We start from the raw sequence: 16731 nt of genomic DNA, 5'->3' as shown, positions 1-16731 counted from the left end.
GGGTGCTCCAAAGAGGATGGAGCTGGACTGTTCTCAGTGATGACAGACCATAGAACAAGGAGCAATGGTCTCAAGTTACAGCAAGGAAAAGTTGGGTTAGATGCGAGAAAAATGCTCTCACTTGAGGGTGGTAAAAAAAAAAAAAAATCACTGGAACAGGTCACCCAGAGAGGCTGTGGACTCTCCATCTTTGGAGGTTTTTAAGACCTGGCTAAAGAAAAAGCATTGGCTGCAAGGTTCCTGCTTTAGCAGGGGGTTAGGCTAGATGACCTCCTGAGGTCCTTTCCAACCCTTCTTTTCTATGATTCTATTGAAGAAAGAGATGAAGGAAGGAAGAACCAAACCCCTAGCCAAATATTTAACTTGTATCTATGCATAATCCATTCATACCATGTCTTTTGGGACTTTTTCCAAATATTTACAACTGTATTTTTCAAACGCACACTGCAGCATAGGATAGCAGACAAACCTAGGTATGGTCTTTACGGCATACTCAGTCCTCTAACAAACTAGACTTACTCCATGGTTCCAAACTAAGATTTTAAAAGCTCAAGATATTTGTGCCATACACGACTCAAAGGGTTTTTTTTGTTTTTTTAAATGAACAACCAAAACAGACTGGGTACATAGCTAGATGCCCTGATCTGACAAAAACCATTTTTAATTCTGTCAGTGACTTAATCTTAATAATGCTTTGAATTTGTATAGCACTTTATAGGTGTTAGATCTCATACCAGTCTCTGTGAGGGAGATAGATAACCCTATTTTACAAATGAGGAAACTAAGAATCAGAAACATTAAATGACTTACTGAAGTCACAATCCAAATCACCCCAAAATGAGAACCTAGATTAAAGTCTAATTCAGAAGACTACTACATTACCTCCAAAACTAGTCATTTAATCTGCCCAATTCAACGTATGTAAATATTAAAATATTCCAAACCAGTAAGTAGACTATTGGCGTTTTCTAGCTCCCTATGATAGAGTTGATCAAAGGTCAGATCACTGTGTGTGGATGTAACTTTGACTACCAGCCAGGTAAGAGCATTTGCTGCAAGACAGCAAAAAACAAAAAACAAAATGCGCAAAGTATTAAAAAGATTAAAAATCCCAAAGGATTACCATACAAATTCTTCAAGGATATTTAAGTGAGCTGAATGGGAAGGGTTATACTCAGATCCTAATAAAATTATGAGCTCATAATACAAAATGTAGTCATAAAAAGCGTTCCATGTAAAATTAAGATCTTTTGAATCGCTTCATTACAGCATCACAGGTAGCTGGCAACAGTCCTGTGCCTTGCATTTATTTTAATCACTATAAACAGCAAAAATGGGAAAGTTCTGTATGTTCTAAAGGTCAGTGAAACAGAGTGGCTAACATCACTTTTCTACATGACTTGGTAAAATCCTGGCCCCACTTAAGTCATTTTGCCATTGACTTTAAAAAGGTCACAATTCCATTTAGTTTAGAGCAAGATTTCAGCTCGTTGACAGACATATTCATACAGTAATTTATACTTTTACTTATCACTGGATAGATCCGAGCCACATTCCTAAACATATGCACTGAACACAATTAATTTTGTATTTGTTGAATCTTTTCATGTTTAAGGGTACTAGAGAACCCAGGACTCAAGGAAATTGAATCTAGTACTGCTGTACACTATTGAGAAGCCAACACTCTTGTTCAATGGTTTGGGACTATCAGATGGTCATTATTTTATTAAGCTAGCACTGGATTCAAGGAGAGGACCAACTCTTTTGTGGAAGAAAAAAAAGTTCACATGTATGAGTATAATTGTATAAACGTCACGTGTTTAAATCTTCACATTCTTTCTTTTGCTAGCTACAGCAAGAGTTTGCCCTAGAGATCAGACAGAGAACCATGACACTGAATTATGACCAACAGATAAACAGAACAGAAACCTGGCAATAGCCACTCCCTAATCGAGTTAAGTATTTAAACAGTTGGACTCAAGCTCTTTGGCACTACCCGTGAATAATGTGGCAACAGGGTGAACAGCCTGCTTCAAGAATACTTTACTCAATCCATGGTTTTTCATATGAATATAAAACTTAATTCACTGATTTAATATAATCACATAGGTTTGACTGCTCCAAGCAGGTTTATATGACCCAAAATATTGTTACAATATTGCTCTTCAGTTATTAGTTGTTTCTGAACTTCTAGTAACTATTACCAAGAATAGGGTTACATGATCTTTTGACCTTAACACTGCAACGCTCCTGGAAGAGGAAAGTGGACCTGAGACATCTAAATTCATTGCACTTTGGTGCTGCAAATTCTCCAAGTATTTCTCTTCCATACCTTGCTGCTGTATCAGACTCAATGTAGAAAAGAAGCCATGTCAAAAAAGAAAGCGGAAATAAAAAAAAAAAAGAAAAAAAAAGAAAAAAAAACCGAAAAAAAACCCAGAACCAATAACATTAAAGGTACAGTTAATAAGAGAGACATGGAAGTTGAGGAAATATACTTAGAAGTGCTTTGATTTCTGGGGCCAGTTCCTGAGAACTTCTTGGGCAGACTTGGACGGGTCATTCATTTTTAGACTTGGATAAAGGCTTTTCTTGCTTTGTAATAACTGATGTTTAAGTTATTATGAACTAAGGGCACCTATACACGTGATAGAGCTCTGCTCTGATGCTTGCTAATTAGCATGTGTCGGAGCAGACTTGACTGAGTTAAAGCGCCCCTGCTGCCATTTTGAAGTGCAGGACACCAAATGCACATGACCCTGCTGGCACTTTAGAGTGGCTCCCAGAGCACCCCCCACTCCATTCCACCCCGGAGCATGTGTATGGATGCCCTAAACGTCCTATATTTATGCCCTAGATGCAACACTTGATCTTAGCCCACAAGAGGCCGAGAAGCAATACAGTTTATTACAAAGCTTTTAAACAAATCACTTATTTCAGCTTTCTTTTTAAATACTGTACTTGTGGCAGCATTTACTTTGGATGTAAAAATCTTCTTTTACAAGCAGCTTTTAGAGATCTGTAGTAGTGAAAGTATATTTCTACTGCAGTGAAGACTTCCACATGCCTTATCTGAAGTGCTCTAGTCCTTTACTCAAGTGGATAATATACTGGACCACCATCCACCCTAGAAAAGCTTTTGTTAATGAAATTATGAACTATGCATGCAACAAAAATGACTAGCTTTTCTCACTTATTCAGTATACTCTACCTTCATAGATGTGTTATACAATGAAATGAATGAAGTGAAGAGATCCAGATAACGGGTGGTGAAGACCAGTGCAAACAGAAGCTGGCTTTTCCCAGAAATACCTAAAGCAATAAAGGAAATAATTATTATACAAAAAATTTAAAAAAAAAAGAAAGAAAGAAAGAAAGAAAAGATGATGTTCTTCAAAGCATTTGGGGACAAGGGTGAGTATAAATCCTTATTTCCAGCTGGGTTGACTACACAATTAGGACAAAGACTGGAGCTCCCAGAACCAAGTACAAGCATCACAAGTTTGCCCATCTTAGTGATATCAAAACCAAGATGCAAAAGGCACCACTGAACTATGCAATGAATAAGTGCTCATATTATTAAGATTTGGATAAAAGTTATTAGAAGTCATACACTGACAGACAGTTCACAGGTCATGGTTTTGGAGAGCATGGCATCTCTTCTGTATTGTCACCACTAGTCTCTGCACAGTAAGGCTCAATTACGTTAGCAGACATTAGCTTTGTACTGTACTGAAGCATGTGACAACTCTGTCGCATTATCTATTGCTGAATAGCTCAAAAGGTATAAAGACAGAATTTGTGAACAGCATATACTGTTATTCCAGTGATAAGAGGAAAGAACATTAACACCAACTGCTTAGTGACTTGAAAGCTATTAAAGATACTGTAATGCTGTGCATTGCAATCATAAAATTAATTTTCCCACCCATAACAAAACAAATAAATCCTATGCAACAGTCAAAGCATGCTTATTAACACTGAGGATAAGATTTAAAAGGCCTCAGTGACATGGAGCCTGAATCCACTTTCCAAAAGTAACTTGGAAAATGAGACTTTGGGGACTAAGGTTCTGACCCTGCAAAAACTTGTGTGCACACTTAACTTTGACTTCAATAGGACTACACTCAGTGCCTGAAGTTAAGATAACTTTTGCCTTGACCTTGCAAAAGCTTAAAATCACTCAGGCATTCCTGAAAACTGCCTGTAACTTATTACTTGTTATTACCATTCTGAGCTGGTACTCCAGTGCAAACAACGGTATCCCTATTCAACACTTTTCTTGACATGCAGGTATTCTCATTGCCCAACTGTTTTAGGCAAAAGTAATCCCCTCCCAGCCATTTTAGCTGAACACATTCAACATTGCTCAAAGTCACAGAGAAGAAGAAAGTATATCCAGCATTTGCAAAATTGTCCTATTTTATAGCAAGGTAAGACCAAAAATCTACAAATCCCTACTCCTCATAACTGAGGTCCACAGAACTCATTTCTTTGGTAAGGACTTTTACAAGCAAGACCATGAACAAAAAGAATCCTTTGTGATGCTTAAACTCTTTTAATGCTGGCTGAAGAATAACTGAGATGGCGTCTCCACAAATAAAATCATGAATTACACCTAAAGGGAGCATGCTGATACGTATAGCACTGTATTACTGGAGGAGCTCAATGGACAGAATCCTAAAATGGCTTAACTGCAGTAATTGGTAATTTATTAAGCATTTGATTTACTAATTTCATGTGAGATAAATGTTTATCATAAAACTTAATGCTAACAAACTGCCAATCCCATAAAGCTCAGCATAGGGGAGGAAAAAACATAAAAGCCACAAACCTTAATTTATACCAATGGGCAGACATGGTAGAGCTTGTTTATCTTTTCTAAGCTGGAATCTTCCAAAGTTAGTTCACAGGAAATAATTAATGTGCTTCTTGAGAGAAAGCCACATTTTGACGGTAAATTGCAAGCAAAATACCATTTCAGCACTGCAAACCCTGGAGAAGTCTCTGACCATGAGCTCCCAAACCAAGAAGCTCTCAATGTGTTGGAAGACAGCGGAGTTGAACGGGCATAGCAAAAGGCAGGGACTATACTATACAACCATAACTAATCATTTAGCACTAGTCAGAACAGACATAACAAGACCCTCTCTGAATATATGAAATCAATGCTATATAGCCATGTCTATATATTTAAGCATACTGCAATCTGAATTCGACATACTTGGTAAGTTACATAAAGGAAATGAAAATATGGCACTAAAATCTACAACCCTCCTATCAATTCCCAAAAAGAAAGATTTTACATTTATGGACTTCCATAAGCCATTTAGACTGAATTTTATGCTTTTCCCAGAATGAAGGGTGCACAACACACTGTTAAACCAAATCTAAAACTAGAGAGAACAAGATGAGCAGGGCTCGAACAATTTACTGAAAAACAATGCAAAGATATGCAGGCCAGCATTAGGGACACGCACACACAAAATGAGGGGTAGGGTCAATGACTGCGAGTGACCCAGGCTACAGGTTAGTCCAAAAGCTGGGAAATATCAGCATCTGTAACCCAGTGGTGCTAGCCATGGACCCTTACGGCCTGCTGTCAACGAATGACAGCACACCTACCCCCTGCAGCTCCCGAAATGGAGGAGGTAGTTTTTGCTGCTTTTCTCTGCTCAAGAGTCTCTTGCATGCCTGGGGCACAAGTCTCCCATGTTCCACCTCACCCACAAAAAGCCCTTCAGGCTTACACTCCCTAACGTTACCAAAAAGCCACAGTGATAAATTGCTGCACTTAAGGCCCTCACCAAGTCCCACAGCCAAGAACAGCAGTTGGAATTCACTGGTTTTTGGTTGGTTTCATTTTGCTGTTGCTGCTCACAAAAATCTAAGTGATGATGTGGCTCAAGTGCCCTACTTACAGATTCAGGGAGAAAAACCTTATACTGATTACCATTCCCAATTCAAACCACAATTCAGCCATCAGGAACAGAAACTCAAATTTTCACCTTAAGAAAAGAAAAGAAACGGGAAAAAAAATTATTACGGAAGAATTGATGGCTCAACCCCCCAAATCGCTAAGGAAACTTCTTACCGGCCACTGTTAAGTGGTAGTTCAAGCCCTAAAATGGGCAATGAAAATATTTTCAATATGTAACTGGTGCCTTATGTATCCTCATGCAATTCAGACCAGCCACTCACACCCAACACTGAACACATACCCCAGAACCACACAGTAAGCTTCAAGCTGGGGTGAAGCAAGACTGTATCCAAAACAAAAAAAACAAAAAAACAAAAACAAACCAGAAACTTTCTAAAATAGTATTTTCTGCAAAAAAAACAACAACAACAACAAAAAAAACAAACAAAAAACCATTTGCCTTTTCCTTGCACACTAGCAGGTCTTAGTAACAGTAACAATGACAAGTGTGAGATCTTTAGCATAGCACGAGCTGCTCCATGGCACATACTGACTCCAGCACAAACAATACAATGAAAGATAATATTAAAAAGAAACAAAAAGCTTCATGCTCTTTTACTCTGATCATTTAGTGTATTCAGCACATAACTCAACAGCCTTTGCAACTACAGGTCATCTTTAGCACGTGGCAAGGAATATTGAGATAAGAGCAAATCAATTTTCAAGCAGTAATTTCCAGAACAAACGACCTAATTTGATTTAAAATGGATTAGAGAACACAATCCGCATAAAACGGTTCTTGGAAGCACATAATTTTACAAGTTATATTGACTTCCATGTCACAGAGTATTTTTACAAAGGAATTCAATAGTTAGCAGCAGCATTTTGCCCAATTCCTAGTAATCATTTCTGAGTTGGTGTTTGGAGCAGCTAATGTTTTTCTAAGACGCTAATTTGGATGCTAATAACCAATCTGCACATCCAAAAACCTGATTTTTTTCCCCTTCTCTCTCCCCCTTGCCCCTCTCCCATAGTTCTGAAGAAGCCATACAACTTAAATTTGTTACCTCCTACTTTCACCTTCCAACAATCCAGTGCCCTACCAGAACAACAGAAGTCAGGATTACTCAAAACACTATTAACAGCCATCATTCCTTAGCAGATCTGTAAGCACTCATTACGTTCCTGATTACATAAACCACCTCTTAATACTTCAAATGGTTCAAACAGCCACTCCCCCTCCTTTCCTTATGTGGCTCCCAGGCTGTCTCCCCCTCATTTCCAGCTGCTTTTACAGACCCCCAAGCTCCTCTTGGAATAACAACCCTGGACATATGCAGAGAAGCCACTGGAAAAGAAGATTCAGCACCAGGATGCTTGCCAGCTCTGCATGGACCCAGGATAACAGTTTGGGAATCACTCATTCATTTAGGTTCGGAACAATTAAGCTTCTTCTACACTGGGAGGAAGTCAGCAGTTCAATTAGCACTTCATTTGTTCACACTCTTACTTAGTCTGAGGAAACTGTAAAGCATATGAATGTTTGAGGTTAAATTACAAAATGCTTTAACAAACAAGCTTGGTAAGCAATCATATAATGACCTCAAATGACAGTTATTTAGCAGCAACCAATGTGTTTCAGGAACAGCTTTTATTAACCTTTTTTATGCAAATATATCTTTATAAAATTTCTCTTTAAAAAAAACAAAACAAAAAACACAGGCTCAGCCATCTGTCACAGGGAAAAGGAAGGAGCCTCAGAAAAGCATGCTCCCCCCCATGCTCTCTGAAAGCCAAGCTGCTTCTGCTCGGCATCTGAGCCTTAAGGATCTGAATTTCTCTTTTTTCCTCACAGTGGCAAAGATTTTTGGGGGGCAATATCTTTTATTGAACCAACTACCCAATTGTCTCTTGCATGATTCCTCAACCATCACAGCTATAGCATCACTTCTTTTCCTCAGGCTTTGTTGAGCTTTCTTTTCAAGAAAGATCAAGAAATAAGCCCAAGGATAAAATTTACCAGCTCCCAGATACCCGTTTAAAGGGCAGAGTAAAGCAAATTTTCTCTGCTGAAAAAATTTAGGAGGGAGGGAGGGAGAGAGGGGGCTTGGCTCAGCTTCAATTACTCTGCCTTCAATTTCTTTTAACAGGGCATGTGGAGAATGGGAGAAGTGTGGGCCTTCTCACATGAGCTCTTTCAACTCATAGTGCTGGAAAAACAATAAGGAAGAAGTTACTTCTGGAGTAGGTATTAACTTCTAATTATGTGGTAAAGAGAGAGGCTCATTTGAAGTGAACCTTGAGGCTCTTAAGGAAGCAGTTTTGGGGAGCAGGCTGGTCATCAGTACTTCAGAGGGTAAGACAGGACTCTGATACTGTAGGTCTGCTAGAGTAATTACTGAGCCCGTGTTCAGAGGAAGCCAGGTAGGAAGGATACTGAGCCAAGGAACTGAGCCTGGCTCTCCTGAACCCTGGCTAACATCCCGATTGTCCCCATCACCTCTCCCCAGGCCACATACCTTTCCTCACATATGTCTAGACAGACAGACTACATAACCCATTGCCTCCACAACCCCTTACTCGCCCCAGGAAGGAGCTGAACAGAGCTCTTGGGCTACAGACAACCGAATCCTTGTCAGCTCTCTGGGGCTCTGTCCTGGTCCTGGACTACCACTGGTCAATGCGGGTCCTGGACTACCGCTGCGCCTGCAAATGAGACCCGCTCGCCCAGTGACATACCCGCCTCACAATGGCTCTGAAGGGAAGCACTGAATTTCCCAGACGTGCTTCTGCAAACCACCAAATGCCTGGAGAGGAGGGCCGGTCCAGGACACAAGTGACCACCTTCCCATCCCCCCACGTCCAGCCGGCCCCAGCAGCTCACTCCACAGCGTGGGCTGGACTCCGAGGCCTCCACACTCGCCTGGGCCAAGCCCGGTCTCCCTTGCACCGTCGGCCCCGGTTTAAGGCGACTCATTTGCTCGTGTGCAAGGCGCCTCCTCGCCGCCAGCCCCGAGCCCCACTGCCACGTCCGCGCCCGGCTCCCGCGAGTGGACGGGGCCTCCCGCCGCCCCGGCCCCGCACTCACCGGCGCAGGAGCGGGTCTTCCAGATCTTGAGCAGCAGGATGATGATGGCCGCCAGGTGGGACAGGTCCCCGGTGAGGCGGAAGATGTTCATGGCGGCGGCGGGCCGGGGCCGGGGACCGAAGATGGCGAGAGCTCAGCGACGTGGCCCGGAGACGTGGCCAGACAGCCAGCGAGCCCGCTGCACGCCGGGAACCGGGGCCCCGCCCGCTCGGCCCGCCCCCGGGGAGGAGCGCCCGCAGACGCGAGGAAGGGTTTTCCATCCCCCGCCAAAAGAAAACCGTTGCGTGGAGCCCGGGCGTGCGGCGGAGCCGTGGGGCGCTGCCGCGTCTGTGGTCGGGGGGCTGCACCTTCCTCAGAGGCCGGGCCGGGCCGGGCCTGGCAGGTCCCGTCCGCTGAGTCGGCTACAGGCTTCCCTGCTTTATGCGGTAGGCAGGGTCCTGCAAGACTGCATAGCTCCGCTTGGCCTAAAGGGAACCCACGTTACAATGTAACAAACAGGGATACCGCCAAGAACCCCAGGCCCGTTTCTACCACGTTTACAAGCCCGTTTTGTTACTCGCCACAGCAGATAGTCCACACAAGCACCGGGCATGATCACAGTGGGGGCCAGGGGTGGCGCGTAGGGGGCCACCCTGCTGCCGACACCACCAGCAACGTCTGCAGGTGGTCTGCGATCCCCATGGGCCACTGTCAACACTCCCAGCGGCGCCTGCGGGTGGTCACCGACCCTTGGTCAACGCTCGTCACTGCCGCCAACAGTGCCAGTGGCATCTGTGGGAGCTCCCCCACTTACCACCACCGCCATCACCTCGTTCCTGCAGCCGCCGTGCCCCCCAGCTGCCAGGGGCACGCGCGGTTCGTGGTGGGGAGGGCAACTACAGAAACGCGTGTTGCAGACAACGAGCACGATTCCTGGGGAAACTCCATATCTCTGGGTCCAAGGAGGCAGTTTTCCTTATGTGTTCCCAGGGATCACTGCTCTCCTGGCGTGGTTTAGTACCTGCCAAGGTGTTAGGGCTTAAAGCCCACTGTATGGAAACGGGAGGCTCCTTGCTAGCTTGCTCCTGCGGCCCTTTGTCTGAGGACAGGCAAAATAATAATAAAAATTATTTTAAAAAAAAATCCACGCAGCAGACTATATTTTGGTGTGCATCACTCCCACAATGCACCACACAAAGCAGCTGACTGTGGGCTTCCACCACACCCATCACATAAGAGTGAATTTACCTCGCATATAACAAATTTTTGGTATAAAAAACAGTCATGGAATAAAAGCAAATTTGCACATACAAAACCCGCATAAGGCAAGGGAAACTGGCATCTGCTATTGCCGGGGCCTTGGATATCACCAGTGCCTTAGTCGCTATTGGTCTTTGTGTGCGTCTACATGTTCATTAATGAGCTGTAGTTATGGTGCATTCAGTATGATACTTGGTTAACCATGTATACAATCAATGTACAGTAACTTGCCCTACAGCACAGTAGTGATGGGTTTTTAGTGACGCTTACTGCACAATAGTTTAATGCTACTGCACAATAGTGTATTAGCACCTCTCTTGCCTGGCACGCTACTGTCCAATGTTATTAGGCTACTGTGCAGTTAGCATCTGTTGTAGACGCACCCTCTGAGGTATACAGTTTGGCTTCCTGAAAACTGTAAAACTTTGGCCTCAATGTGATGGTATCCAAGTGATATTAAATGGCTTCGGCTAGTCCCTTTTGTATACAAACTACATGCTTGCTTGGTCTACTGCTCACTATTTCATTTGGGGTCTCCATGGCAATGAAGGGAGGCTAACTAAAAAACCAAGATAAATACTCTGTCCCCAGAAGGGACATTGCACTTGCAACCTATGCAATATCAGGGATGAGATACAGGACATTCAGCTCCTGTCAGGTAACCTAGAGGGGAACCACCATCAGCTGAACAGCTGTTTAAACCTTCTCTGCTATGGGCCAAGTGTTCAACATGACAGAGTTGGGAAAATAATTCACAATGTGTAACAGTGGTTTTGTTTTTTTCTATTCCAGGTGTCTGCGCTGGTTATCATACTTATTTGCTTGTTAATCTTTATGAATAATTGTAATTCATTCACTAACAGCTTGTTGTGAGTCTTGAAAATTCAATCTGACACATCACATGGTGAATCCCAATTTTTGCAGGATCAGAATTAGGTTTTGTTGTGAATTGCAGGCAATCCTGCTTAATGCTATTTCACTATAATGTTCATTTTAAATTGATACCCGATTTCACTTAGCACTCAGTGAGTTTCCTTATAACACTTGCAGTCGCCACCTTGGATCATTAAAAACAATTGCGGTCACCATCTTGAGTTGTCAAATATTTTCAGTTTCGCTCAGTTTTTCAGGAACCAATTAAGAGCACTAAGCAGGGGTTGCCTGTACCTGCAATTCTAACATTAAAGTAACTTCCTCAGTGTGGGAGACTGAAGTTAAATGAAACCAGGCAGAATAGTGGGATAATATATTAAGTTGTTCCTGTCTTTAGAAGAAAACACGCAAAGCATAACTTGCCCTTTTTGTGATAATCTAGGCTTTTCATTAAATCTTTGTCCCCCAAAAGACTATCACACTTGCAACCTGTGCAATACCAAAAATGAGGTGAAGAACATTCAGCTCCTCTGCCAGGTAACTGGTCAGGGAGATGGAAAAGACCTTTTGGGATTTTAGGATCCTATCAATGCAGGACTGCTTCTGGCTCTAGGAACTCATGCAGACTTTTCCATTGAGAGTACTTGATAAACCTCCAAGCATCAGTAAATTAAGCCTACAACATTATGGTGGTGGCCTTAGAAATGTATACAGCATAAGTATGCTCAAGTGTTTCTAGTGCCTTGCCCTTACTGAATCTAGTTATTCAAATTCTTGGCAAAAACCAGGTGAGTCATGTAAGAGGATGTAGTAACTAGACAGCTGGATACCTTACATATGTAGGCTTTCCTATGCTTAAAAAGCTCTCTTTAGGTAAATGAGATGAGTGTACCTGTATTCACACAATTTAACATGTTCATTAAAATATCCAAAAGCTGACTACAAATGTGATGTTCAGAGCAGCTGAGGTTGTTTACATAATGACTTGTGTTTGCCTTGCTTCTTGAAGACTGTAGTGGGCAGGGCAACCTAGGGGTCACCGTGCTCTCCCCTAGCACCCCTTACTGTGTCCAGGTTGTCTACAAAGCACCCTTCATTCTCGCCTGCCACGTCTTTACTCATATATATTATAGGGAGGCTGCCTCTTCGTCTCCCTGGGCACAGTTTACCTCCTGCTACATTAGCCCATCTCTGCTAATGGGGGTTCCTGGGCACCCCAGCCTTATGGGCTATGCGTGGCTCCAACCATCCCTGTACCACACCCCAAGCCTCGCAGATGTACCAGACATTGTTCAGTCTTAACCACAGCCCTTATCTCTCCCCACAGGCACTCTGGCTTTTGCTGCCCCCTTTGCCTGGGGCCTCCCACGCTGCCCCCTTTGCCTGGGGCTGGGGCCAGTGCACCCCAAAATGCTGCACCCTCTCTGGCACCAGGGCCCCTATGAGGTCTCCTCTAACTCCTAATAGATTCACCCAAACTACCCGTAGTAAACACAAAACTCAAGCCCCTAAGCTATAATGTAAATTTCTGCCAGTTGGGTACAACATCACTCAAACCACCCCCAAGGGTGCTTCGTCCTTTACCTGTGCCAACTGCTCGTGCATCTTGGCCAATTCTCTTCTCTTGCTCCAGCAGAGTTCCTACCCCTTTGGCTGCTGGCAGGGAACTGCCTGCCTGGCCTCAGCCTGGGAGTTATATAGGAGCCAAGCTAAGCCCTGCCCTGTCCGGTCAGCTGACTCCCACCAGTTGCCGTAGCAACCTGCACCCATGCCTCTTCATTACTACTGCACAAGTAGCGGGCACCTTAGTGCCCTGCTACGCACCTCCCCTCTTAAGATTCAAACTCACCGGGTCGAGTCTTCATTCTTATCTGCCACACACCTTTTGTCTTAATTCTTTCAGGTCTTGGCTCTTGTTCAACCATTCAGACGCGCAGGGGCAGAGGTTTTAAGGCGCCTCCTACCCGCCTTTTACCCAAGGGGCACCATGTGGGATTTTATGGGATTTGCCCTGCCGCGGGCAGTCCCCCCACTCTAGCCAACCTTGGTAGGTTGCGCTGTCTGTTGGTCAAGCTCCAGCCTACCTCTCGGGGTTCTTTCTCCCTCTCACTTCTGGCCCTTCTACGTTCCATCCCTGTACACCCTGGTCTCTTTCTCTGGGCAAATTGTGGGATCTTTTGCCTCTCTAACTCCCTGGAGATCTTGAAGCCTTCCCCAGATCTCCCACTGTTTACTCAGCACTTTCTGGGCATACTCTTCTCTCCAAAACTCTACCTTCCCCCTGCCAGTATGTCTTCCTCCTGGCCCTTTATAAATCTTTACATAGGCTACACCTCCCACTTTCTTTTCAATGAGTTTTCTCAACATCCACCACTGGATCTGTTTAGGGATGTTATTTACATAAACCTGTGGCCTTTTTGCAGGCTCTTGCGCCCCCGTTGGTTGTTGTTCTCTCCTCCTCATCTTGTGTGCCTTGGCCCTATCTTCTTCTCTGGGCTGAATTGATCCCCTTTTTGCAGAGTCTGTCTTTGACCCGTATTGCCCTAGGCCCCGAACTGTCAGTGTACAGTCCTGGTAGATTAAGTGGGAGGTCCCACTCCTTGGGGTAGTCTGTTCACCTTCCCCTGCCATTCCCTTATCCACCAGGCCTACTTCCCTTGGCTGCTCCTGGCTCGGCCCCGTACTCCTTCCCTGGGTTTGAGATCTAAATAATTCTCCCAGCTGGATATGGGCGCGGCTGACAAACCGCATGGGCGGTTTTCCACTGCGCGCTTCCTCGCTCCTCCAGACCTCTGCAACAGGTAAGTTTTTTCCTTCTTTCGCCTTGGTCTGGGATCTGCCTCTGAACAAGTCTTCCCCCTTTTCCAGTCTTGTGCCCCTGAGACAAAGACAAAGCTGAGGGGTTGATTCTAGTTAAAAGGTTGGGGGGGGGAAGCAATGAAGAACAAATACTGTATTTACTCAAATACAAGATAAGGGTATTTTTCCCACCAGTCAGCAAGGGGGGAAAGGCCCCTCCTTTTATATTTGCATATGAAGTGGAGCAGGCAGTTGCTGCAGCTCTGACTGTCCCTGAGCTTGGGTCAGGGCCAGTCAGACCCACAGCAGCCTACTGCCCTGTGGCAGGGCATCTTTGGTGCCTCCCACTTTAAGGCTTAAGAGCAGGCAGCAGGGCAGCCTGCAGCTGTGGGCTATCCCTAATGAGGCAGTCACATGACTGCAAGAGAGCCCTGGGATAGGAGGTCCTGGTCCTGACTTCAAGCTGCACCCTGCTGGGGAAGGATGGCCTGGTGGGACTGCCTTTGGCAGGGCAGTTGCCTAGAAATGCTAGGCCATTTGCCTCCCCAGTGAAAGGTGGGTAGGGGTACTTTGTAACCCAAACCCCCACATCCTGGTGGGTCACCCATACCTAGGGACAGGCATGGGGGCGAGGCATGTCTAGGAACACCTGAGCCCCATGGGATGCAAGACTCCAGAGGCCCCAGTGAAGGGGGCAGATTGATTGATAGGGCAGAAGTCTGTGGTGGCCTGAAGGACTATGCATAAGTGGGTATAGAGTAGGGATGTGAGGGTGATCGGAAGGGCTGCACCAGGGGGTGTGTTGAATAGGGCTATAGAGGTGGCATGAATGGCAGTACACAGGCCAGCCACCACAAGTATGCAAATGTGTGAAGTTGCCCAGTGAAGGGCTAGGGGCAGAGTCAGCCCTGTGTGAGGCAAGGCCAGAGCCATGTAAAGCAGGGAAGCCTAAGCAACCCAAAGTGCTGCATGGGGTCTAGCCAGCCTGAGAGTAGGGAAGCCCAATGTCCTGAGGGGCTGCTCAGGGGAGCAGGGCAGGTAGAGAGTGGCCCAGTGACAGGCAGTATGAAAGGCCCCGTGAGAGGGGGTTGGTATGTGTGTGGCCCAGCAAAGGACAGAGTGCAACAGACTTGGCATAGAACCAAGTTTGGCCCGGCCTTAAGCTGGAGGTGTAATAATAATCTGGATGTTCTCTGTGAGGCATGGGACACAGTATAGGGGTGGTATGGAACAGTGCACAGTGCCCTCTGGGATTGGGGTATTAAAATGGGCACTTTGGGTAGCTTTCTGCTTGTAACATCAGTTCATTAAACTAGCAAGCTGTGGCAGGAGAGACTGGGCAGCATATGGGACGTGTAGGGGGTGCATGCAGGTGGATGTGCACCCCTTGAGATTAGTAGCGTACCCCCTGCAAAAAGGCACTGCTGGTGGTGCCTGCGGGTGGTTGCTGCTCACCACCCCCACCCACCTCCCCTGCTGACACTGCCAACAGTGTCTGCAGGTGGTCCCCAATTGTCACCAGCTGTTGCCAACACTGCCGGCAGCATCTGCAGGTGGTTGCTGACCACTGGTTGGCGCTCCCCGCCACCCCACTCCCTCCCCACCCCTACCCCTGGCTGCCAGCAGCACTATGGCTGCCTGCAGGAGCTTGCCGTGCTCTCCCAGCCTCTAAGGGCATGTGGCGTTCATACTGGGTGGACTGCCCCAGAGAAAGGTGGGTGAGCTAAGGGTGAGCCCTGGCTCTGAGATGGCCCCCTGTCACATGCCTTATCCCTCCACTTCCCCTCTGCAGCTTCTGCACTGCCCCCCCACTTCCCCCCTTTAGTGTTGGACCTGAGTAGGAAATCTGTCAATCAAAGTTTCTGTGTGAAACACAATTTTACAATCACTCTGACCATAACCTTGCAGGGAGAAGAAAGCCTTCTTGTAAACCAGGATTGAAAAAGCACACTAATCCTGAAAAAGGAAGGGGCAAGAAGGTAAAGGTAGCTGCATATTGCATGCTTCTTAGTTGGTGCAGTTTTCAAAGAACAAATGCAATGCATTTTCCAACTTTCTATCTGTGTCTGGGTACAGTTACAGGGGCAGGCATTACCTTTGCTGACCCCTTTTAAAGTGCAAGTCATACTATTTTCCCTGATCACAAGTACAGAAGCTGGCAGCCTAGAAATCCAAATGAATAAATTATCTCAAGCCATCCACTCATAACTATCTAAAGGCTGGAAAGAGAGAGACACTGAAGCTTTCATAATGAGAAAGACTTGTGATGTGGGGGGGGGGGACATGGGATTTCAAGTGCTGGATAGTACAGAAGATTAAACTAGCTTCCTTGCTAGTTAGTTGCATATGCCAATGCAGGCATAAGCAACTGGGTGGGGCATAGGGAGTCATGTCTCCCCCCTGACAGGGCTGTCCCTGCTGCCGCTGGTGTTCACCAGACCCATCCCTACTGCCAATGCCACCGCCAGCTTTTGCGGGTGCCCCCCACCAGACTCGAGAGGTGCCAGTGACCCATGAATGCAGGTTGCATTGTGACTCAAAAAAGAGTTGTTTTTAAAGATGTTCTTGAGTCAGAACAAGGAGACTTGCTAAGAGAAGCTGAATTTTTGCAAGGAGTTGGAGTTTCTTTGTTTGAAGCCTTGCTTTTCCATCCAGTTTCCTTCCTGCCTTCCTATATTCAGGGTTCATGCTGAAAACCGTTTTGGTCACAACAGTGTATCTGATACCAGCTTCTCCAAAACAAAAGAGGTTGCTTAACTCTGATGTGCAGAAAATTCATGCCTTAGGGGTTCAGGTTCTGGAAAAATGCTTG

General features: G+C 45.4%; 1 protein-coding gene across 1 annotated transcript in view; it reads right to left on the bottom strand.

Annotated features, from left to right (window-relative positions):
* Positions 1–9195, bottom strand: part of KDELR2 (KDEL endoplasmic reticulum protein retention receptor 2) — a 19322-nt gene extending 10127 nt beyond the window's left edge. Inside the window, exons 1-2 of the mRNA XM_019512862.1 lie at positions 9009–9195; positions 3212–3312 (exon numbers count right to left, since the gene is read on the bottom strand). Coding sequence (XP_019368407.1) covers positions 3212–3312; positions 9009–9099 — 192 coding nt within the window. The 5' untranslated portion in view covers positions 9100–9195. The remainder of the gene's footprint in view (positions 1–3211; positions 3313–9008) is intronic.
* Positions 9196–16731: the final 7536 nt, after the last annotated feature.

The sequence above is a fragment of the Gavialis gangeticus genome, unplaced genomic scaffold (assembly GCF_001723915.1).
Source record: "Gavialis gangeticus isolate Ggan-Ray unplaced genomic scaffold, GavGan_comp1, whole genome shotgun sequence".
NCBI classification, from domain to species: domain Eukaryota; kingdom Metazoa; phylum Chordata; order Crocodylia; family Gavialidae; genus Gavialis; species Gavialis gangeticus.
Note: the sequence above shows the minus strand (reverse complement) of the source record. Positions and strands in the feature narration are given on the sequence as shown.